This window comes from Salmo trutta, chromosome 3, assembly GCF_901001165.1.
Source record: "Salmo trutta chromosome 3, fSalTru1.1, whole genome shotgun sequence".
Classification (NCBI taxonomy): Eukaryota; Metazoa; Chordata; class Actinopteri; order Salmoniformes; family Salmonidae; genus Salmo; species Salmo trutta.
In genome coordinates this window covers 64345217-64370945 of record NC_042959.1, presented here as the reverse complement: position 1 = coordinate 64370945, position 25729 = coordinate 64345217, and the positions used below count along the sequence as shown (strand labels likewise).

Genomic DNA, 25729 nt, shown 5'->3' with positions numbered 1-25729 from the left:
AGCTGCAAAATGGCAGGCCACAAAAGCAGGTGTCCAAATATATTTGGTCATGTAGTGTATGAGGCGACAGTACAGAATTTCACCTTTTATTTTAGGGTACTTTCATACATATCTGTTTTATCGTTTAGAAATGAATGCACTTTTTGGATCTAATCCCCTCCATCACATATAGTGTATTTAATTTAGTCAAAAGTTTAGTATTTGGTCCCATACTCCTAGCACACAATGACTACATCAAACTTATGACTCTACAAACTTGTTGGATGCATTTGCAGTTTGTTTTGGTTATGTTTCGGATGATGTGGTGCAAATAATAAATAATGTATTGCGTCATTTTGGAGTCAAGTCAGTTTTATTGTAAGTAAGATGTTCCCAAACACTTCTACATTAATGTGGATGCTACCTTGATTACAGATAATCCTATTACTAGCCTATTCAACCTCTCTTTCATGTCATCTGAGATCCCCAAAGATTGGAAAGCTGCTGCGGTCATCCCCCTCTTCAAAGGGAGAGACACTCTAGACCTAAACTGTTATAGACCTATAGCCATCCTGCCCTGTCTTTCTAAAATCTTCGAAAGACAAGTTAATAAACAGATCACCGACCATTTCGAAACCCACTGTACCTTCTCCACTATGCAATCTGGTTTCCGAGCTGGTCATTGGTGCACCTCAGCCGCGCTCAAGGTCCTAAACAATATCATAACCACCATCGATAAAAGACAGTACTGTGCAGCCGTCTTCATCGACCTGGCCAAGACTTTCGACTCTGTCAATCACCTCATTCTTATCGGTAGACTCAATAGCCTTGGCTTCTCAAATCACTGCCTCGCCTGGTTCACCAACTACTTCTCAGATAGAGTTCAGTGTGTCAAATCGGAGGGTCTGTTGTCAGGACCTCTGGCAGTCTCTATGGGGGTGCCACAGGGTTAAATTCTCGGGCCGACTCTTTTCTCTGTATATATCAATGATGTCGCTCTAGCTGCTGGTGATTCTCTGATCCACCTCTACGCAGACGACACCATTCTGTATAAATCTGGCCCTTCTTTGGACACTGTGCTAACTAACCTCCAAACGAGCTCCAACGCCATACAACACTCCTTCCGTGGCCTCCAACAGCATTTAAATGCTGGTTAAACTAAGTGCATGCTCTTCAACCAATTGCTGCCCGCACCCTCCCGCCCAACTTGCATCACTGCTCTGGACGATTCTGACCTAGAATATGTGGACAACTACAAATACCTAGGTGTCTGGTTAGACTGTAAACTCTCCTTCCAGACTCACATTAAGCATCTCCAATCCAAAAATGAAATCTAGAATCGGCGTCCTATTTCGCAACAAAGCCTCCTTCACTCTTGCTGCCGAAGATAACATCGTAAAACTGACTATCCTACCGATCCTTGACTTCGGTGATGTCATTTACAAAATAGCCCCCAACACTCTACTCAGCAAACTGGATGTAGTCTATCACAGTGCCATCCGTTTTGTCACCAAACCCCCATATACTACCCACCACTGCGACCTGTATGCTCTCGTTGGCTGGCCCTCACTACATATCCGTTGCCAAACCCACTGGCTCCAGGTCATCTACAAGTCATTGCTAGGTAAAGCCCCGCCTTATCTCAGCTCACTGGTCACCATAGCAACACCCACCCTTAGCACTCACTCCAGCAGGTACATTGCATTGGTCATTCCCAAAGCCAACACTTCCTTTGGCTGCCTTTCCTTCCAGTTCTCTGCTGCCAATGACTGGAACGAATTGCAAAAATCGCTGAAGCTTGAGTCTTATATCTCCCTATCTAACTTTAAGCATCAGCTGTCTGAGCAGCTTACCGATCACTGTACCTGTACATAGCCAATCTGTAAATAGCACACCCAACTACCTCATCCCTATATTATTACTTACCCTCTTGATCTTTTGCACCCCAGTATCTCTACTTGCACATCATCATCTGCATATCCATCACTCCAGTGTTAATGCTAAATTGTAATTATTTTTGCCTCTATGTCTTATTTATTGCCTACCTCCCTACTCTTCTACATTTGCACACACTGTACATAGATTTCTCTATTTTTCTTTTCTTTTGTGTTGTTGACTGTACATTTGTTTATGTGTAACTCTGTGTTGTTGTTTTTGTCGCACAGCTTTGCTTTATCTTGGCCAGGTCACAGTTGTTAATGAGAATTTGTTCTCAACTGGCCTATCTGGTTAAATAAAGGTGAAATAAAAAATAAATAAAAAAGAATGAATGAATAATGATGTTACAGATGGACAAAGGTCATGCCCACAAAACATGCTAACCTCTCACCATTACAAATAACAGGGGAGGTTAGCATTTCCTTGGAGGTATGATATTCATGCATCTGTAACTTTATCACTCATCATTATAACAAAAGTGACTCCAAAATGACACAATACATTATTTACCATTCATTTATACTCGGCACAACATAATCTGAAACACAACCAAAACAAACTGCAAATGCATGCAGCAAGTTTGTAGAGTCACAAGCTTGATTTAGCAGTGGTGGAAAAATAATTTAATTGTCATTGAGTAAAAGTACAAAGTAAAAGTAAATGCTATACAATGAATTCCTTATATTAAGCAAATCAAATGGCACACTACAACACTCTCAATACTTCTGACACCTTCAAATGGGAGGACTAGATACATAAACTACTATCATTTTGAAATGGTAAAACAGATATGTATGAAAGCACCCTCAAATTGAAGGTGACATTCTGTACTGTCGGTTTATATAAAACATGTGATCGCAAATCCAAAATGCTGAAGTATAGAGCCAAATGAATAGTTTTAGCTTCACTGTCCAAATAATTATGTAGGAAAGTGTATGTTGTGAAGTGTATGCAGGTGCGTTAAATAAAATATTGTGGCCCTTGTATGCTTGTATGTTTAGGGATAAGGCAGAGTAAGGGGAGGGGGAGGTGATTAGGGTGGTCAGCAGGGTAGAGTGAATGTTGTGAGTATATGGGAGGGCAGTGCAGATAGGGTGTGAGGGGTAGGGCAGTGCAGATAGGGTGTGAGGTTTGGGGGAGGGCAGATAGGGTGTGTATAAATAATGTCCATGCGCGTGTCCAGGTGTCTTTGATCAGCCAGTGTTCACCGGACAGACAGACACCATGAGACTGCTCGCTCTGATACTGCTGGTTGGAGCTGCTGGTAATTAAACACACACACACACACACACACACACACACACACACACACACACACACACACACACACACACACACACACACACACACACACACACACACACACACACACACACACACACACACACACACACATACACACACATACAGTACTTTAATATACTCTACCAATTATATATCAAAAACTATTCATAGGGAATATTAAGCTTACATAAAGCTTATAACAGCGTTCAACTTCTTTACCAAACAGGCTGTTTCTATGTGATGTAGAACAATTCTGATGAATACTATTCAGAGTGCAACAATGTCCTCATCTCTCCCCTGTTGTGACCACTCTCTCTGTATGGTGTCTCTCTCTGTGTGTTTCAGCGGCAGTGCCCCGTGAGGATGGTAAGATCATCGGTGGCCAGGAGTGTGAACCTCACTCCCGACCCTGGATGGCCTCCCTCAACTACGGGTACCACTTCTGTGGAGCCGTGCTCATCAATGAGCAGTGGGTGCTCTCTGTCGCTCACTGCTGGTACAAGTGAGTAAGGGTGGAGGGCAGGGGAGGGAAAGGGAAAGGGGGATACCTAGTCAGTTTACAACTGAATGCATTCAACTGAAATGTGTCTTCCGCATTTAACCCAACTCTGAATCAGAGAGGAGTTGGGTTAAATGCGTTAATCGACATCCACGAGGGTTAACCGCCTTGCTCAGGGGCAGAACAACAGATTTCGGGCCAATATGGACCAAAAGGAGGGCTCTTCTATGTCTTCCACAGTGTGACACTTTGAGTCTTATCAAACTGACATGAGGTTTCTCTGTAATCATAGTTGCATCACCCTGTCTTTCCCTTTGTCCTCTTCCTCCTCTCCTTCCTCTGCCCTTCCTCTCCTTCGTCCTCCTCTCTCAGCCCCTACGCTATGCAGATCATGCTTGGAGAGCACAACCTGCGTGTGTTTGAGGGAACTGAGCAGCTCATGAAGACTCAAAACATCATCTGGCATCCCAGGCAAGCTACACCCCACACTTACCACTTACACATTACTTTAGGGAAGCCATTTTATAACAACCAAACCGAGGCTGAATGGGGTTTTATCACATTACATGATTCAATACAAATCCCTTGGCCTATCTCTCTTCTCTCTGTAGCTATGACTACCAGACGCTGGACTATGACATGATGCTGATCAAGCTGTTTCACCCTGTGGAGATCACTGATTATGTGAAGCCCATCCCGCTGCCCACCAGCTGCCCATACGCAGGCCTCCCCTGCTCCGTCTCTGGCTGGGGCAACATTGCCACCGGAGAGGAGGGTGAGACGGACCAAATACAAAACTATAACTACAGAAATTACACCCAAACACACTATACCAAACAAACTTCACCAACATGAATTATACCCTCAGTGCCTTTATCCACACACACACTAACAACACACGACTCGCCTGGAGAAGAGGTATGACTACGGATAAATGATATTAAATAACTTAATCTCCCTGCCTTTTACTTCCTTCTCAGTAAACATGCCCACCCGTCTGCAGTGTCTGGATGTGCCCATACTGGAGGAGGAGAAGTGTGAGATGGCTTACCCTGGCATGCTCACCCGCAGGATGGTGTGTGCCGGATACATGGACGGAGGCAGAGACGCATGCAACGTACGTACAGTATATGACACCTTTTTGATGAGCCCTTTTGCTATCTTTGTTGTGCAGTCATTTAGAAAACACAGTGGTACATATTAGGATTAACCTGAATTGATTTCTTACCTCTGTCTCTGTCTCTGTCTTCTTACCTCTCTCTCTCTCTCTCTCTCTCTCTCTCTCTCTCTCTCTCTCTCTCTCTCTCTCTCTCTCTCTCTCTCTCTCTCTCTCTCTCTCTCTCTCTCTCTCTCTCTCTCTCTCAGGGGGACTCTGGCAGTGGTCTAGTGTGTTTGGGTGAGGTTCATGGCCTGGTGTCCTGGGGTCAGGGCTGTGCCGTGCCCGGATACCCCGGAGTCTACGTCAAAGTGTGTGAGTTCCTCCCCTGGATTGATGAGACCATGAAGGCCAATATGTAACACCCCTAGCTGCTTTCCTCCCTGTCTCTCAGACCTCCACTCCTCCAAACTCTTCCTCTCTCTCTCTCTCTCTCTCTCTCTCTCTCTCGTTCTCCTCCTAGTTCAATACTAAGGTGGAATCAGCACAGAGTGTAAGCATGTCAAACACAATAAAGCCTGAAGTTACACTGTCTTCCGTCTCTCTGTCTTATTAAGAACTACACTTTCATTACTATTGCATTTTTATTGGTATGATCAGTGGGAAAACTTCGGAGTCCATTATAACAACTTGAGGGAGGTGCAAAAGTTTTATTTGGGTTTCATGTTTGATCATATTAACATACAACTATAGTATGTAGGCTATATACCGTACTAGCCATACATCCTGGACAAGGTTCTGAGGGACTCTGCCCCACTCTATAATTTGCAGTCATGAATTAAAGCCTAGGTTTACAACATGTTTTAAGTATGGGGTAAATTATGAGGTAGCATATGTTCAATTCCCTACATACACACATCAAGCAATGAAAGAATTTGACCTGTTATTGGAACTGTGCAGCAGCTAACTCTGTTTGCTGTGCAGTAGAGGGCATCAGTGAGTTGTTCCATCAGTCTGTCCTTCATTCACTTTGATGTCATTATTAGTAGATCAACAGGGCATTCTCCCTCCATATTAAGGCATACATAAGATACATATACATAAGGTACATAAGATTAATAATGGCTGTTTTTCAGGAACAGTGGAAATTGACCTTTCTTATTCCTATTATCCATCCATTCTTGAGTCAGTCAGTTTAAGATTTTGTGCATATCTTTTCTCCCAGCGTCAGGAGGACATGGTTCTCTCCCGCTCTCTCTGGCTGTACCCGAGCTCTGACGTCCTTTCACTCCTTTCTTTATATCTCTTCTTCTGCTTCACTGAATCTGAGGCCCCTTCCCAGGCTGCTCCACCTTCAAAATAAATGTTATAGATAGATAGATAGATAGATAGATAGATAGATAGATAGATAGGTAGGTAGGTAGGTAGAGAGAGAGAGAGAGAGAGAGAGAGAGAGAGAGAGAGAGAGGAGGGGTTAGAGAGGGGTCAACTAACTCTCAGTGTGTGTTACAGTAAGTGAAAAAGCCCCTGTAAAATACTTTATTATGGGATAGAACAGCCCTCCACTCCCTCCCTCCCCCCTCCTCTCTGATACTCACCCTCTCCACAGGACTGGGAGGAGAAGGAGCAGGAGGGGAGGTTTGGCTCTGAGACAGAATCCTCACTGTTACACAGAGAACAGAACAACAGCATTCACCACCGTCATGTTTTAACACTTTGGAAAGCTAATACTGTATACAAGGTGCTATACAAATAATGTTTACAATTAAAACATGGTATTTGTGGCCGCATTTACTATTTTATGTATAGCAAGCATATTATTGTGTTACACTAAAAATAAACACACTTTTTGAAGAAAGTCCCATTGGGGACAGGCATGGCTGACCTGTGAGAGATTGGGAGTGTGGGCGGTTGTCTGAACCCCCCAGAATTCTCCTCCTCACTACTAGCTAGCTCCTCCCACTGGCATCTTAAGGGGAGGAGACAGAACACAAGAGCTGTCAATCAAGTTCAATGAGGAAGTACTGTAACCAAATGATTTATATTTAGTTGTGTAACATTAGGTCACACACAAAGTGGTGAGGTTTCAGGTTATTGAGCAAACCATACAAACCAAAAGTGTTTATAAAAAATTTATTCAGAAAACTGTATGGCTACAGCCAGTAAACATCAGACCAAGGGAGGAACAAACAGTGAGCTAACATTGTTTACATTGCCCTATTTTATTTGTCTATCTCCTAAGCTTCTTTAGGATGTAGGCTACAGTACAAAATTATTTTCTTTCTGACAGACATCTTCCATAAGTCTTAAAAGCCTAAAATGCAGTTATCCATCTGCTGCAGTATGCATTTAGATCTCACCTGTTAGTGCTGGCAGTGTGGTGTGTGAGCACTCTGTCTGAGGGGGTGTCACTGTGAGCCTGTGGTAGAATAAGGACACACCTTTACCTGTCTACCGAAGCCCCAGTTATCAGTGAACATGGGTTAGACTTTCTATTGTGGTACTGTTACTATCAATTCTGTAGAGTGTGTGTATGGGGGAACTTACAGAACGCAAGTTAGAGTGGGAGTATTTGGCCAGTATATCGGGCACAGAGGGCCGTAAGGGGGCTTGTGGGGAAGGGCAGTGGGAGGAGGTGCTGTGTTTGGGAGGGAGGGGTGGAACGAGGCGAGAGCTGGGGAACTGGTACTCTTCAGATGACATCTGCATCAGAGAGAGAGAGAGAGAAAATGAGAAAGGGGAGTCAACGCAAGAGAAAACCCCCTGAGACAGAGGCAGTAAAAGAGAACCCCACCCCCGCACACAACAAAACACACCCTCTTCATATAGGCCAGGTTTTTCATGACTAGCTGTACATCCTCCAGGTCATCTTCTTCTTCCTCTTCCTCGCTGACAGACAGGTAAGGCTCCACCAGGATGGACTCTGTCCCTCTGATGTCACAGCGACAGTATGGGCAGGTGTGTCCATCCGACTTCTGCAACACATGGAATGATCACACCAGGTTAAGCAGAATAAACATTATCTACACATCTGTACTGTCTGTTAATGTGTGGAAACTCACGTGTCTGTGTACGTGTGTGTATTGTTGTATCAAATCAATTCACATTTTATTTGTCACATACTTCGTAACAACAGGTATAGACTAACAGTGAAATACTTCCGGGCCCTTCCCAACAATGCAGAGAGAAAAATGATTGCTATATGTCAAAAAGATCCCCGGGATGATGCAGTTGGTTCCGTCAAGAGCATTCCTGAGCAGATATATTTCCCATGCTGAAAAGTGTAATAGCCATAATAATGTCCTTTCTGTGTGTAATTTGCATGAAGCTACACTTACAGTAAATCAACTGGTTTTGCATATCAAATGAAGATTGAGCATTATACCGTAGTTCACTTTGGTAAAAACCGGAGTATTCTGTTAAAATCTATTCTATTGTGTCTTCTTGGCCCCTGAAGTGTGACTGTGACAGTGTGTGTCAGTGTGTGAGAGTGTGTGACCAGGCGAGGAGTGGAAACTCTAAGGGTGAGTCTCCTCAGTGTGAGTGTATCATGAGGAGGACGTACGCTTCAGCTCACACAGGAAGTCCTCACCCACATGATAGAACACGATGGCCAATAATACAGCTCTACGTGCTGCTACGCCGGTCCACCTACTGATGTGTAGTGGGCTGGCTCACTGACTGACACACAGATGGACAGACTAGCCTACTGACTAACTGACTGACTGACTAACTGACTGACTAACTGACTGACTAACTGACTGACTAACTGACTGATTGACAGGTGGATGGGAAGACATTAACTGTCTGACCTAAAAACAATTCCATACAGCTAACCCAAATTGGCATGCTGATGATATATATGAATAAAAGAGGATGTGGCTGGGTGATGTCAGAGACATTGTGTGAGTGAACGATGTGTGGTTTGGCTTTGAGGGTTTTGTTGGTGACGTCGTCAATGACAGAGTAGGCATACCTGCCATCCTGTGAGGCAGGGTTGGCACAGCAGGTGTCCGCAGGGCTGGATGCGTGTGTCCTTGTCTCTCTCTGTACAGATCTTACACAGCTGGAAGGTACTATCCATCTCACAGTACATCTCATACTCATCCTCTGTGACTTTGACCCTGCTTCTCTGTGCTGGTTCACACAGACTGGTGAGGTCTGGGTTCACATCACGACCGTCAGGGTAAAGATAGCTGCAGACAAACACAACACAGAATTACACACATTATGCAAAATGAGTACAGGCCTATGCAAATGTTGTGTGTTAGTGTTGGTCAGCTGGTTGTTCACCTGCACACGCCCACAACTTTTAATAACCCATCAGCACTCCTATTCCCAAGTCAAAAATGTTCCTACATTTGGTGTATAATTTTACTGCAAGAAATGCTTAATTCTGCAGGAGTTAATATTAAGGCTATGTGAGAGGCTATAGACGTACTGTTAGTGTCCAGTTTTTGGTTTCCATTGAACCCATTTGAACAGTAGGCTACAGTTCCTTTGACTTGCCATAGGCCTATTTGAAGTCCCCATCATCAAACACCTGGAAACCATGTGTTTGATGTATTTGATACCATTCCACTGATTACACTCCAGTCATTACCACAAGCCTGTCCTCCCCAATTAAGGTTACACCAACCTCCTGCGGTGTGTCCATGTGTGTGTTTACTCACCAGCCCTCCCTGAAGCCCTGGATGAGGGCTTGGTAGAGAGGTGTATTCTGGGGGATCGTCTGTACGATGCCGCCATCACCAGTCACATGACCAATGGCCCACTGGCCCATCCGAGTGCAGCTCAGACGGAAGATGTAGCTGGACAGAGATACAGAGTTCACATGGAAACGTCTTTACTGGAGTTCATACAGATTTGACCATGAAATTCAGGTAACCGCCAAAATAAAGGAAACACCAACATAAAGTGTCTTAACAGGGCGTTGGGCCACCACGAGCCAGAACAGCTTCAATGCATCCTAGGAATATATTCTACAAGTGTCTGGAACTCTATTGGAAGGATGTGACACCATTCTTCTATGAGAAATTCAATAATTTTGTGTTTTGTTGATGTTGGTTGAAAACGGTGCCTCAGGTGCCGCTCCAGAATCTCCCATAAGCGTTCAATTAGGTTGAGATCTGGTGACTGAGATGGCCATGACATATGGTTTACAGTGTTTTCATGCTCATCAAACCATTCAGTGACCTCTCATGCCCTGTGGGTGTCATCTTATGGGGGCATAGCCATAGTAGCCAAAATAATGGGCAAAATAATGGCCTGTCCAGCATTTTTGTACATGTACCCTAAGCATAATGGGATGTCAATTGCTTAATTAGCTCAGGAACCACACCTGTGTGGAAGCACCTTCTTTTATTATACTTTGTACCCCTCAGTTCCTCAAGTGTTTCCATTATTTTGGCAGTTACCTCTACTTATCTAGGTATTATTCTTTACTATCACTATAATTATAATGACAGTGTGTCCTATTAAAAGTAATCATTGCGGATATTGTTGTAGGTTATGCTACATCTCTTCTCTTTTCTCCGGAGCCCTCCTATCCCCCTGTTCCTTCCCAGTCATCTACTCTCTCTCGCCACACACCAACCCATCCACCCCCAAACCATCTCTCCTGTCCTCACCTCCCAGGCCGGTGCAGGTAGTTTTGGAGGCGGGCTTTGACCTGGTCGTAGGTGAGGAAGGCCATGTAACCGGGATGGGTCACTGCCAACTGGTTCCAGTTCCTCAGAAGAGACCTCCAGGGCTGACAGGAGAGGGGAGGACACATATACTATCAGTTTAAATGTGTTATTTTTTCCACTTTGGAATGTTTTGGCTTTCTTTAGACAGTGGGAGAGAAAGAATGGGATAGACATCTTGGAAAGTGGCAGAATGCATGTTCACTGAACATTATGTGAGGTGTCTAATTAACCAGGATGTAGGGCTACTTAGAACAGGGCTAACATATATGGATCACATGTACCTGGAATAGCCTGGTGAAGATGTCAAACTCGAACACTGAGATGTGGTTGTTACAGGTGAGGTCTACAGTTGACTTTAGAGCCATGGACTCCATCCCCTCTTCAAAGCCATGGACCCTACGGAGATGCTGCTTAAAACTGCTCCACTGCACAATACACCTAGGAGAGAGAACGAGAGGAGGGGAGGAGAGGGAGAGAGGGGTGGGAGATAAAGGAAGAAGGAAAGTGAGAGAGAGAAAGAGAGTGAAAGTGAGAGGAGTGAAAATGCAAGTGGAGGAACAGAATACTTTTCACAAGATTAGAAAAAAAACTGTCTACACCACCGGTCAAAAGTTTTAGAACACCTACTCACTCAAGGGTCTTTCTTAATTTTTACAATTTTCTACATTGTAGAATAATAGTTAAGACATAAACAATGAAATAACACATGGAATCATGTGGTAAACAATAAATCTAAATATATTTTATATTTGAGATTCTTCAAATAGCCACCGTTTGCCTTGATGACAGCTTTGCACACTCTTGGCATTCTCTCAATCAGCTCCATGAGGTAGTCACCTGGAATGCATTTCAATTAACAGGTGTGCCTTCTTAAAAGTTGATTTGTGGAATTTCTTTCCTTCTTAATGTGTTTAAACAAATCAGTTGTGTTGTGACAAGGTAGGGGTGGTATACAGAAGATAGCCCTATTTGGTAAGGACCAAGTCCATATTATGGCAAGAGCAGCTCAAATAAGCAAAGAGAAAGGACAGTCCATCATTACTTTAAGACATGAAGGTCAGTCAATACGGAAAATTTCAAGAACTTTGAAAGTTACTTCAAGTGCAGTCTCAAAAACCATCAAGCGCTATGATGAAACTGGCTCTCATGAGGACCGCCACAGGAATGGAAGACCCAGAGTTACCTCCGCTACAGAGGATAAGTTCATTAGCGTTACCAGCCTCAGAAATTGCAGCCCAAATAAATGCTTCACAGAGTTCAAGTAACAGACACATCTCAACATCAACTGTTCAGAGGAGACTGTGTGAATCAGGCATTCATGGTTGAATTGCTGCAAAGAAACCACTACTAAAGGACACCAATAAGAAGAAGAGACTTGCTTGGGCCAAGAAACATGAGCAATGGACATTAGACCAGTGGAAATCTGTTGGAAAAGCATTCCAGGTGAAGCTGGTTGAGAGAATGCCAAGAGTGTGCAAAGCTGTCATCAAGGCAAAGGGTGGTTATTTGAAGAATCTCAAATATAAAATATATTTTGATTTGTTTAACACTTTTTTTGGTTCCTACATGATTCCATATGTGTTATTTCATAGTTTTGATGTCTTCACTATTATTCTACATTATTCTAAAAAGTCAAAATAAAGAAAAATCCTTGAATGAGTAGGTGTTCTAAAACTTTTGACCAGTAGTGTATATACAAATAGACTGTTCCTTTTTGTGGAATGTTCTGTCAAGCCCAAGTCCCTTGTTCCATTCTAGGGCCACTGTTACCCCACCCAACACTCACTTGTTTCCAAATGCTCGCCTCCAGAACTCTCCGGCCTCTGTCTTAGTCAGCCTGTAGGTGTCGCCTTGAAAGCTTCCCTCGGGAAACATGGCCCTTAGCTCCCAGAGCATGTGACTGAAGAGCAGGGACAGCTTGGTCAAGTTTCTCCTGTGAATAACAGAAAATAACATTAAGCTATTCTGAGCTTTTTACAATGTATCAACTAGGGTGATAAGGGTAGGCTTTCTGGTCCATAGCTTAAAATGCAACAGTGGCAGCTAGAATGAAAGTCAACTTTAGATTTCATAGACATAATGGTTATTGTACCCTCTAACAAGCAGTAATGTTTCCCTCTCTTTCTCTCTCTCTCAGTTAAATTCAATTTAAGGGGCTTTATTGGCATGGGAAACATATGTTTACATTGCCAAAGCAAGTGAAATAGATAATAAACAAAAGTGAAATAAACCATAACAAATTAACAGGAAACATTACACTCACAAAAGTTCCAAAAGAATAAGACATTTCAAATGTCATATTATAAAGTGTTGTAATGATGTGCAAATAGTTAAAGTACAAAAGGGAAAATAAATAAACATAAATATAGGTTATATTTACAATGGTGTTTGTTCTTCACTGGTTGCCCTTTTCTTGTGGCAACAGGTCACAAATATTGCTGCTGTGATGACACACTGTGGTATTTCACCTAACAGATATGGGAGTTTATTAATGTTTGATTTGTTTTCTAATTCTTTGTGGGTCTGTATGATCTGTGGGAAATCTGTGTCTCTAATGTAGTCATACAATTTGCAGGAGGTTATGAAGTGCAGCTCAGTTTCCACCTCATTTTGTGGGCAGCGTGCACATAGCCTGTCTTCTCTTGAGAGCCAGGTCTGCCTTCAGTGGCCTTTCTCAATAGCAAGGCTATGCACACTGAGTCTGTACATAGTGAAAGATTTCTTTAATTGTGGGTCAGTCACAGTAGTCAGGTATTCTGCCACTGTCTATGCTCTGTTTAGGGCCAAATAGCATTCTAGTTTGCCCTGTTTTTTGTAAATTCTTTCCAATCTGTCAAGTAATTATCTTTTTGTTTTCTCATGATTTGTTTGGGTCTAATTGTGTTGCTGTCCTGGGGCTCTGTGGGGTCTGTTTGTGTTTGTGAACAGAGCCCTAGGACCAGCTTGCTTAGGGGGCTCTTCTCCAGGTTAATTTCTCTGCAGGTGATGGCTTTGTTATGGAAGTTTTGGGAATCACTTCCTTTAGGTGGTTGTAGAATTTAACGTCTCTTTTCTGGATTTTGATCATTAGCGGGTATTGGCCTATTTCATGCCTTATTTGGTGTTTTACTTTGTACACTGAGGACATTTTTGCAGAATTCTGCATGCAGAGTCTCAATTTGGTGTTTGTCCCATTTTGTGAATTTTTGGTAGGTGAGCGGACCCCAGACCTCACAACCATAAAGGGCAATGGGTTCTATAACTGATTCAAGTATTTTTAGACAGATCCTAATTGGTATGTTGAATTTTATGTTCCTTTTGATGGCATAGAAGGCCCTTCTTGCCTTGTCTCTCAGATCGTTCACAGCTTTGTGGGAGTTACCTGTGGCACTGATGTTTAGGCCGAGGTATGTATTGTTTTTTGTGTGCTGTAGGGCAACGGTGTCTAGATGGAATTTGTATTTGTGGTCCTGACCACTGGACCTTTATTGGAACACCATTACTTTTGTCTTACTGAGATTTACTGTCAGGGCCCAGGTCTGACAGAATCTGTGCACAAGATTTAGGTGCTGCTGTAGGCCCTCCTTGATTGGGGACAGAAGCACCAGATCATCAGCAGACAGAAGACATTTGACTTCAGATTCTAGTAGGGTGAGGCCGGTGGCTGCAGACTGTTCTAGTGCCCTCATCAATTCGTTAATATATATGTGGAAGAGGGTGGGGCTTAAGATGCAACCTTGTCTCCCCCCCAGCCCTGTGGAAAGAAATGTGTGTATTTTTTGCCAATTTTAACCGCACACTTGTTGTTTGTGTACATGGATTTTATAATGTTGTATGTTCTTCTAAAACTCGTCCATCTACTCTTGTTCTGAGAAATGAAGGCTATTCCATGCGAGAAATTGCAAAGAAACTGAAGATCTTGTACAACGCTGTGTACTACTTCCTTCACAGAACAGCGCAAACTGCCTCTAAACGGAATAGAAAGAGGAGTGAGACTGGTGTTTTGTGGGTACTATTTAATGAAGCTGCCAGTCGAGGACTTGTGAGGCGTCTGTTTCTCAAACTAGACACTCTAATATACTTTTTCTCTTGCTCAGTTGTGCACCGGGGCCTCCCACTCCTCTTTCTATTCTGGTTAGAGCCAGTTTACGCTGTTCTGTGAAGGGAGTAGTACACAGTGTTGTACGAGATCTTCAGTTTCTTTGCAATTTCTCGCATGGAATAGCCTTCATTTCTCAGAAAAAGAATAGACTTAGTTTTAGAAGAAACTTCTTCGTTTCTGGCCATTTTGAGCCCGTAATCGAACCCACAAATGCTGATGCTCCAGATACTCAACTAGTCTAAAGAAGAACAGTTTTATTGCTTCTTTAATCAGAACAACAGTTTTCAGCTGTGCTAACATAATTGTAAAGGGGTTTTCTAATGATCAATTAGCCTTTTAAAATTATAAACTTGGATTAGCTAACACAACGTGCCATTGGAACACAGGAGTGATGGTTGCTGATAATGGGCCTCTGTACGCCTATGTAGATATTCCATAAAAAATCAGCCATTTCCAGCTACAATAGTCATTTACAACATTAATCATTTCTACACTGTACTTCTGATCAATTTGATGTTATTTTAATGGACAAAAAAATTAGCTTTTCTTTCAAAAACAAGGACATTTCTAAGTGACCCCAAACTTTTGAATGGTAGTGTATATGTTTTGCTGTTTGTTCTTTGTTATAGAGCCAAAAAGATTGGAGAAGTGGTTCGTCCATACATCTCCATTTTGGAAAGATAACTCTTTGTATTGTTGTTTGTTCAGAGTTTTCCAATTTTCCCAGAAGTGGTTAGTTTCTATGGATTCTTCAATTACTTTGAGCTGATTTCTGACGTGCTGTTTCTTCTTTCTCTGTAGTGAATTTCTGTATTGCTCTCTCCCTCTCTCTCTCTCTCTCTCTCTCGCTATGTCACACACACACAGGTACACTCATGCTTGTAAAAACAGGATGTCACAGTCTAGCTCTTCCTGTCCTTGTTCGTTTTGTGCTGCAGAAACATAATTTTCCGTTAGCAACTTGACCAACCAACAAGACACTCAAAGGTTACTGTGTGGCTCTTCTCTTGAGTGTGTGTCTATTATCAGCCTGCCAGGGACAGTAACAATCTGGCCACAAACCTCTTACTGTGTGTTCCACTCACCGTCTCAACCATTCTCTCATCTCTCTGGCTGTACGGGCAGTTGAGAGCAGGACTGAAGTTTCCATCCTTAACTAACCTGGTTGACCATGTTCATTTCTTACTTTCCACCACACTCATTCACTGCATCCTGTCTACAGTTGAGCTCAATGGTGTGTGTAAAGCATAGCAACTTCTTATTTGAAAAAAGAGCTTGCATGGCATTGATACTGTACTTACAGTACGCGTGACAGTACTATGTGCCTGCCTCTCACTGAAGACCAACAAGGCAACAGTGCATGTGGCATAGTTACCGGTTTTTGCAATAGACTATTATCACTAATGTAATATACAATATCTACCTTATAGCTGTTACTTATTGTTGCAACAATTGCAATTGTACCTGCAGGGACTCTGCCATTGAATTTAGCTTTATAGCAAACTAGTGCATTTTACCCAGGTGTGGGCGGAGTGCAAAAACGTAGAAGAACAGAGAAACATCTATTTTTGTTTGTGTGTTGCTTTCTACAAACAGAGAGGGGTTTGAAGGAGAGTGTGGGCGAGTAGGAGGTGTGAATGTTTGTTTCATGGTGTGTGGGTGTGATTAATATAAACTAACAATAATCTGCCTCTCTCAGTTGTTAATTTAAACTTTTGTTATGACAAGGCGTAATGCAAATGTGATTTCATGATACACACATTCTTTAGATTCAGAGAGCAAAATATGGATGACAAGGAGCGAAGGGAATAACAGTTATGTTAAAACTTGCCAGTCCTGCTGTACTACATTGCACTGAACATGCATCCTTAGACAAGCCCTGTTCTTCTTACCATTAGTGAGATTCAGCATTTTGGAAAATTACACATAGCTCATAGCTTTTTCTTGACTTCACAGATAATAAAGACTTTTTTGTATTATTGTAAAAATGTTATATGTTTAGCGGTAGATATATAATTGAGAAATATTTGTTTAATTTTCTACTTTGAGTAATTAAGAAAAAATATTTAAAAAATAAAAAATGTGTAAAGAAGATACAATATTTACATAATGTTGTTCATGATTGTCTTTAAAACACCACCCTGAAACGTCTCAGAGAACCAGACTGCCTTTCTCCATGGCCCGTATATCCCAGTCTTTAAAACACCACCCTGAAACGTCTCAGAGAACCAGACTGCCTTTCTCCATGGCCCGTATATCCCAGTCTTTAAAACACCACCCTGAAACGTCTCAGAGAACCAGACTGCCTTTCTCCATGGCCCGTATATCCCAGTCTTTAAAACACCACCCTGAAACGTCTCAGAGAACCAGAATGCCTTTCTCCATGGCCCGTATATCCCAGTCTTTAAAACACCACCCTGAAACGTCTCAGAGAACCAGACTGCCTTTCTCCATGGCCCGTATATCCCAGTCTTTAAAACACCACCCTGAAACGTCTCAGAGAACCAGACTGCCTTTCTCCATGGCCCGTATATCCCAGTCTTTAAAACACCACCCTGAAACGTCTCAGAGAACCAGAATGCCTTTCTCCATGGCCCGTATATCCCAGTCTTTAAAACACCACCCTGAAACGTCTCAGAGAACCAGACTGCCTTTCTCCATGGCCCGTATATCCCAGAGAGTTGATCACCCAGTTTCACCCAGTTACTATTAGCATGATAAAGCCTCAGGTCCACTCCATTGTCTCTCTGAGACATTAGTAGTCTCAACGGAACAGAGGTTTGGTTCCAAACATTCAGATACACTCAGACACATTTATTTCCAAAATACCCACCTTGAAAACTGCACAACTACGCACAACTACTAAATAACTAAATGTATCTGCAGTAGCACGAACCTAAATGCCATATTGATTCTGTGTTTATGTTTTAAGACAGCCGACTTGAAGGAACTGGGAATGGTCATTTTTGTCTCGCTGGTACTATAACTGGATGTTAATGGTTGCTCAGGTCTATTTGTGTCATTGTGGTTCTGCTCTGTCTCTGGCTGTGCTCCATAATTCACTTACTGTACATATCAAGTCTAATGCTAACCAAGTCCTTATGAATTTGCCAATCTAATGCCATGCATTTTAATTTTCCTAGTTGACCTTAGTTACTTGAGAATTGATTTGAATATTGGCCATTGAGAATATTGGCGGAAAGTCTGTGTCATGGTGCTGGTGGAATCAGATATCTCGGACATGTGCCCTGCCCTTGACCCCACAGTTGATTTATTTGTCTTAGTAAAGGTCAGCCCAGAACGGAATTGTTTTCGGATGAAAAAGACAACATCCTAAAATGTATTCTAAATCAATTTCTGGTATAGTACAATAGTCTTGTAGCCTACATATGCATAATGTTTTTTGAGTAGTAATTGTTTCACTTCTGTGGATATAAAAAAGTTTTCATGTTTATTCATGCTAGATTAAAAGTGAATGAGGAGAGCAAAAACCATGTCAACAATGTGCAGTGTTGGGGAGTAGTGAACTACATGTAGTTCAACTAGTAATTTAACTACATTTAGCAGTAGCTTGGTGGTAGTTGAACTCAATTCAAATATTGGTAGTGTTTTTAGTAGTGAATTACTTTGTTGTAATGTTGTGATGTAGCTAACTATTGGGACTAGACACTTTTTATTTGGAAAAAGAAAATAATATATAGGTGTAGTCGGCAATCATTTCCTTCCTTTTTCGTCATCAGACCTGCCTAATCTCACTTCAAACATAGTTTTGTGTTTAATAGCCTTAATTACAAATTCTGGTAACATATGACCCCAAAGTGATCTGTTCTTGCAATTTGTAGTCTATGACATTTCAGAATTAGATATTAGAATTTGGATGTAGTGAACTACACTGAGTGTACAAAACATTTAGCTCTGACCAGGTGAATCCAGGTGAAAGCTATGATCCCTTATTGATGTCACCTGTTAAATCCACTTCAATCAGTGTAGATGAAGGGGATGAGACAGGTTAAAGAAGGATTTTTAAGCCTTGAGACAATTGAGACATGGATTGTGTATGAGTGCCATTCAGAGGGTGAATGGACAAGACAAAATATTTGAGTGCTTTTAAACGGGGTATGGTAGTAGGTGCCAGGCGCACTGCTTTGAGTGTGTCAAGAACCGCAACGCTGCTCAGTTTTTCACGCTCAACCGTTTCCTATGTGTATCAAAAATGGTCCACCACCCAAAGGACATCCAGCCAACTTGTCACAACTGTGGGAAGCATTGGAGTCAATATGGGCCAGCATCCCTGTGGAACGCTTTCGACACCTTGTAGAGGCCATGCCCCAAAGAATTGAGGCTGTTCTTCAATATTAGGAAGGTGTTAGGAAGGTGTTCTTTATGTTTTGTACACTGTGTCTATGTTGGGAAATATTTCATAGCTTAGAATTGCTAGACAAAGTTCTCTGTATGGACTAAATGTCTTGTTTTGTCCTGACACAGTATGAACATCTGGCACTGCCAAAAAAGCTTGGCAGGCTTTATATAAAAGTATTGTGGAGTGTGTTTAAGATTTTTGTTTGGGTTTACAGACTATCCTATATAGTCATTTACTTGTGATTATCACTGACAAATCGAATAAACAATACAAAAAAAAAATGGGTTCTCAGGCTTGGCAATAGACCTGTGCTAGATAACAAAACTACCCTATCTGGTAGTCACATCATTGTGGCGAACATCATGTCTCTCAGCCTGGACTGAAATCTCCCCCTGGCTCCTCACATGGCATGAACGTATGCAGCCTGTCTGCTAGACTATACACTACAGACAGGATATCACTGTAAACTTGGGCCAGCATCCCTGTGAAACGCTTTCGACCCCTTGTAGAGTCCATTACCCGACGAATTGAGGCTGTTCTGAGGGCAAAAGGGGGTGCAAGTTATTATTTGGAAGGGGTTCCTAATGTTTTCTACATTCTGTAGTAAACTATATTTTCATAAGGGTAGCTTTAGTGTAGCTTCATTTCTTCCAGTGTAAAGTAATTGGTAGCTTGGTAAACTATATTTTTAGAGTATCTTCCCCAACACTGACAATGTGTATGATTATTGGATTAAGCACCAAATCCTAACTGGAGACACATGCAGGTAACTTTCTGAGCCGTTTGAGTTTTTACAAAGATATCGCTTACGACCCCATATATCAAGTTATGGTCCGGCCCTTGTTGTTCTCTCTCACCTGTAGCTGGACATCTCCTCGAACATCTTATCGCGCCCCTCTTTAAACAGCAGCACGGCCCGGTTAGTCTTATCCAGCAGGTGTCTTGCATGGATCCTCAGGTACTCCCCCTCGTCCCCCCGGGGGGCCTGCCCCCTCGCTGCAGGCCCCCTGTACGGCTCCCACACCTGGGTGAGCAGCGTGGCTGTTTCTGAGACCACCTCGGGGAGGTACGGGGGGCTGTTCCTCAGGCCCAGCCTGAGGTTGGTACACAGCCGATGAAGCTTCTCCAGCCTCTTCAGGGCCTTGTCCACCTGCCGCCGGTCAGAGGCACTGGGCGGCTGGGAGGTGGATTTCAGGCTCCGGTCAGATCCTAGCCCGTTCCCTCCCGTGGCCATTGTCCTGAGGAGGGATTCCTGGTTGTGGTGTGTTAGTCCGAGTCGGATCTGTTCAGTGCAGCCTGACGGTTTGTGTCTGGCAGCCCTATCTATGACAGTTGAATGAGGGAGTGGTCTAGATGTCTGTCATGTATGGCATGGACGGCTTAGTAAATGTTGTCATTGTATCTTTATGGTTGACAGCTTTGATTGAAAAGAGCTCACTTTATCCAATATATCTTCACCAGTGTTCCTCGCTAATCCAAAGAATAATCCAATGAAATCAGGTAATCCAGATAGGGGCAGAGTGCCAGAATATACCATAGTCCAACAGGAATGGAGACAACTGCTGTGGTTTAGAAAGAGTGGAGGGGAAACGTTTTGTACAGAAAAGCGCAAACAAATAATCTCTCAAAACTGTTTACAAACAATCTCTCAAAAATGTTTGTTTTCAAGCCTGCATTCATAAAGTCCTCAATTCATAAATCCTCAATTTCTTTGGTCAGTTTTCCAGAAGTAGCCAAGATTTTTTAGGAACAGTCTCTTTCCAGTTCATTTTGTAAAGAGAAAGTGTAAAGAGGAAACTGAAAGAGAGAGAGCAAGGGAGGGCAGAACAAGACATACAAATAACCACTCACCCTTCCTAAACTATCTCAACACCTCTCCTCCCCTGTTCTCTCCTCCCCTTCTTACTCAACATTTTACGCTCTCATGCCCAGCCACTATCTCTCCCCCCAAGTGGCGTAACTCTCTCTGATTTCATCTACAACATACAAATGGTGTCTCAGATATAGACCCCAGGCTCTCTTTGCAGCACAACGGAAGCTTTTTTCATGTCTCAGTCTGACTCTGGCTGGCCCCTCTCTCTCTCTCTCTCTCTCTCTCTCTCTCTCTCTCTCTCTCTCTGTTTTGTGTCACTTTCTCATGCTCTCGCTCTCTCTTTCTTTGATGTTCTTCCGGGTTTGCAGCCAGACAAACAGGTTTGTAGTCTTTGTGTGTGAAGGTGGAGTGAGGCTGAGATAGGTTTGGGCTTAAAGGTAATCAATTACTAAGAAAGTAGGGGAGAAGAGGGAACAGGGGATACCCACAAGGAGAGTGTGTCGTGTAGAGAGTGGTAAGAAAGAGAGAGAGTAGAGAGAGAAGAGAAAAAGAGAGCATAGAAAGAGAGAGAGAGAGGGAGAGAGTAGTGGAAACTTATAGTGATTAGATGTCACAAAGATGAAGAGCACTGCGCTACAGGATGTATGTTAAGTCATTGCACTGCAGGTCAAGGCCCAGTGATGTCTCATGTTTAAAGCAGCCCTCAACTGCTGTCTTCCCTTTGACAAATTGGCATTAAGTTAGCACCATATTCTTCTCTGTTGTAACATTTGTAAAGGGAAACTACCTAGAGAAAACGGGAAATGCCATCCCAATTGGGTAAAGTTGGAGGTGTCTAAAAGCCGCCACAGACTCATGAATACATCTTTTCTATTAATGTTTGTATCAAGTTTTTATAATTTTTTGGTTGACAGGACAAAAAACACAAATCAACAGACATTACACAAATACACACTGTCAAGTGTTGTAGACCATATTTTAATATTGTCTGATTTTGCATCTTGTCGAGAAAATTACAGTTGAAGTTGAGCTCATGAATAAGTTCAATAAGTTCACAGTCCCCAAATCCAGAACAAATTCCAGAAAGCGTACAGTGTTATATAGAGCCATTATTGCATGGAACTCTGTTCCATCTCATTTTGCTCAAATAAACAGCAATCTGGTTTAAAAAAACAGATAAAGCAACACATCAGTGCACAACACCTCTCCCTTATTTGACCTAGATAGTTTGTGTATATGTAGTGATATGTAGGCTACGTGTGCCTTTTGTAAAGAAATACAACTTTTTTTGTAGTATTGTCCTTGAGCTGTTGTCTATTAAAGTTGTGTATGATGTCATGTTTCATGCTTTGTGTGGACCCCAGGTTGAGTAGCTGCTGCTTTTGCAACAGCTAATGGGGATCCTAATAAAATACAAATACCAAAATACCATGAAAACGGAAATCCATTGCAGAGTGTGTGAGGCTTGCCATCGTAAGGCAACCATTCTCTTGGCTGCTGTTAGGCCTGGGTGTTAGGTTTAGTGTAGAGTTATCATTAAGCAGTAGCACATTGGAAAGACATGGAATGTGTTAAGATAAAATGCTTGATAATGATGAAGCCAAGTCACAGTTTTCCAAATGAAGAAAACCACTATGCACCTTTCCTGTATGATTAGGTCTCTACTGCTGACAAGTGGCAGAGACTGGAACTGCATTGGCCTGGTAGAATTCTTTATAACCAGGCTATACTTACAATATCCACATGATGGCGACACTGGCAACAAGTTCACAGTCCGAGCGTGTGAGGCTGCTCACTGCACCTAAGAGATCTCCAAGTGTATGTTGCAATGTTTACAGAGACTCGGGGTCTTCCCTGCATCATTCTCCAGTGCCCGTCACATTCAGTTTGTTGTCAATTTACAGACAGTGGCCAGTCTATTAGGTACACCACCCCGTTCACGAAAATAGTAAGCTCCTACAGTGAGTCACGTGGCCGTGGCTTCTATATAAAGCAGGCAGACCGGCATGAAGGCATTCAGTTACTGTTCGATTGAACGTTAGAATGGACAAAATGAGTGATCTAAACGATGTTGAGAGTGGTATGATCGTCAGTACCAGTGGTGCTATTTCCAGTATCTCAGAAATGGCCGGCCTCCTGGGCTTTTCACGCACGACAGTCAGCGACAGTCCTGTGGGCAAAAACAGCTTGTTAATGACAGAGGTCAAAGGAGAATGGCCAGAATCATGCAAGGTAAAAGGTGGGTCACAAACAGGCAAATAACAGCCCATAAACATGGGTGTGCAGAACAGCATCTCAGAACGCACAACTCATCGGTCCTTGTCACAGAGGAGCTATAGCAGCAGACGACCCCACCAGGTTCCACTGCTAACAGCTAAAAGCAACAAGATGCTCCAGTGGACACGTGATCAACAACATTGTACAATTGAGGAGCGGAAAAACATTACCTGGTCTGAGTCCGACGAATCCGGGCTCCTGTTGCATCATGCTGATGATGCAACAGATGATACCATATTATTACTTACCCTCTTGCTCTTTTGCACCCCAGTATCTCTACTTGCACATCACCATCTGCATATCCATCACTCCAGTGTTAATGCTAAATTGTAATTATTTTGCCTCTATGTCTCTATGTTATTTATTGCCTACCTCCCTACTCTTCTACATTTGCACACACTGTACATAGATTTTTTTCTATTGTGTTATTGACTGTACGTTTTTTTATGTGTAACTCTGTGTTGTTTGATTTTGTCGCACTGCTTTGCTTCATCTTGGCCAGGTTGCAGTTGTAAATGAGAACGTGTTCTCAACTGGCATACCTGGTTAAATAAAGGTGAAATAAATAAAGAAAATAAAAACATTTGGTGTAAGTAGCATGAGTCCATGGCCCTATCGTGCCTGCTGTCAACGGTACAGGCTGGTGGCAGTGGTGTAATGGTATGGGTGGTGTAATGGTATGGGTGGTGTAATGTATGGGTGGTGTAATGGTGTGGGTGGTGTAATGGTGTGGGTGGTGTAATGGTATGGGTGGTGTAATGGTATGGGTGTTGTAATGGTATGGGTGGTGTAATGGTATGGGTGGTGTAATGGTGTGGGTGGTGTAATGGTATGGGTGGTGTAATGGTATGGGTGGTGTGATGGTATGGGTGGTGTAATGGTGTAATGGTGTGGGTGGTGTAATGGTATGGGTGGTGTGATGGTATGGGTGGTGTAATGGTGTGGGTGGTGTAATGGTATGGGTGGTGTAATGGTCTGGGTGGTGTAATGGTATGGGTGGTGTAATGGTATGGGTGGTGTGATGGTATGGGGAATGTGTTCTTGGTGCACGTTAGGTCCCTTAATACCAATTGAGAAATGTTTGAACGACACAGCGCATCTGTACATTGTTGCTGAACATGGCTACAGAGAGGTCCAACCCGGTACTAGATGGGTGTACCTAATAAACTGAGTGTATATCTATTGGCACTAGGTGGCCATGGCTCCCTTTTATGGCTGCATAATTAATCAAATTCACATCGAAATCGCAATATTGACATGTGCAATATCCATATAGCAAGAGATCCATATATCATGCAAAATTTTGAAACACCAATAAGCCGCGCGTGTTTGTCGTCTCTCTACCTCTCCTCATGCCTTCTCCTCTCTGTTAGATTCACTATAAGTTTGCATGCTGTTCTGTAAGGTTTAATGCAGTCAACAGATTGTTCCAAACAAGAATGATGTTGCTCTCCACTTTGCTTCTTAATATAAATCATTCTATTTCAAATGGTTCATCCAAGTGTTTTGATCTATATCGCAAGTCAAATTGCAATCGCAATATTTAGTTGTTTTAAAAAAAAATCGCTCTTAAATTTTTTGCCCATATCGTGCAGCCCTACCTCCTTTCACTGTTTCAGGGAGTTGTATCTTGTCTGTCCATTCACCTCTACACCTCCACAAAACCATCCTGACAAGGCCCTGTTCTTAACAGAATGCTGCACTTTTCTGCTTTTTGACGAGCTTAGTATAAAGACATAAAATAAGGGCAGAAGTCGCTCATACAGTCATGAAGAGGTGGGGGCTGTATGAGTGTACGGTTGGCCAGGGTAGCTCAAACAGATTAAGATTAGGATCACTTTATTGGTCAATTGCGCACAAGGTCCAACCGAAATTTGACTTCTGCTTTTAACCCAACCGAAAGACACACATACACACACAGGTTATTTTGGAGTGGTGCTCGGGGCTGCCACACTGGGCGCCCGGGGAACTGTTGTTGTACCTTGCTCAAGGGCACAATGGCATTTAGGATTTGATACCAGCAACCCTCTGGTTTCAGTTCATTTCCCAGACAGATTTTTCCCATCGGACCCAGAATTCCAACTGGCAACCCTCTGGTTGCTGGTTCAACTCTCTAACCGCTAGGCTACCTGCCTCCAACAATTCATGGTGATGACCATCCCACCACATCCCACACAAGACACCTTGACTATCTACTGTATCCAGCAGCTGCACAACGTGTCAGCACAGATTCAGCAGGGTGTTTCAGGGACTTTAGACACAAAGCATGATTTTCCGTTGGCGGTTCCACACTTCGATACATCTGAGGAAAGTCCCAAATTGTCCCTGGTAACTAAAGAATCAGCTGGGGCCGGGCACCGACAAGGTTGGGTGAGAAGTGTGTGTGTGTTGCGGAGAGGTGTGGTGTTTGATGGAGTGAGATGTGCAATGACACAGAGGCCCAGGTCAGAAGGCTATTTAAGATTAGGATCCCTTTATTGGGTAATTGTACACAAGGTCACACTGAAATTTGACCTCTGCTTTATCTCAACCCCTCCAAAAGACACACATACATATACAGTTTGGAGGAGGGGGCTGCCACATTGGGCGCCCGTGGAGGAGGAGTTGTGGGGGGTTAAGTGCCTTGCTCAAGGGCACAATGCCTTGCCCATCATATTTTCCCCCCATCTGACCCAAGATTCGAACTGGCAAACCTCCGGGTGGCTCACCGTC

The 25729-nt window shown here is 42.9% G+C and overlaps 2 protein-coding genes across 2 annotated transcripts; one reads left to right on the top strand and one right to left on the bottom strand.

The window, feature by feature from the left end:
• The first annotated feature begins 3095 nt into the window (after nucleotides 1-3095).
• LOC115183357 (trypsin) lies at nucleotides 3096-5390 on the top strand. The gene is made up of 6 exons (XM_029744683.1): nucleotides 3096-3181; nucleotides 3547-3703; nucleotides 4073-4171; nucleotides 4312-4475; nucleotides 4681-4817; nucleotides 5066-5390. The coding sequence occupies exons 1-6, from the start codon at nucleotides 3142-3144 to the stop codon at nucleotides 5216-5218; spliced, it is 750 nt and encodes a 249-aa protein (XP_029600543.1). The 5' UTR covers nucleotides 3096-3141; the 3' UTR covers nucleotides 5219-5390.
• Nucleotides 5391-5486: 96 nt separating this feature from the next.
• On the bottom strand, nucleotides 5487-20960 carry LOC115183336 (E3 ubiquitin-protein ligase CBL). Its single transcript, XM_029744672.1, has 13 exons — nucleotides 20779-20960; nucleotides 19785-20489; nucleotides 12273-12419; nucleotides 10768-10924; nucleotides 10427-10548; nucleotides 9470-9607; nucleotides 8773-8992; nucleotides 7613-7771; nucleotides 7344-7499; nucleotides 7157-7215; nucleotides 6682-6765; nucleotides 6395-6459; nucleotides 5487-6148 (listed from the first exon to the last, which is right to left on the bottom strand). The coding sequence occupies exons 2-13, from the start codon at nucleotides 20159-20161 to the stop codon at nucleotides 6024-6026; spliced, it is 1809 nt and encodes a 602-aa protein (XP_029600532.1). The 5' UTR covers nucleotides 20162-20489; nucleotides 20779-20960; the 3' UTR covers nucleotides 5487-6023.
• Between the last annotated feature and the right edge of the window lie 4769 nt (nucleotides 20961-25729).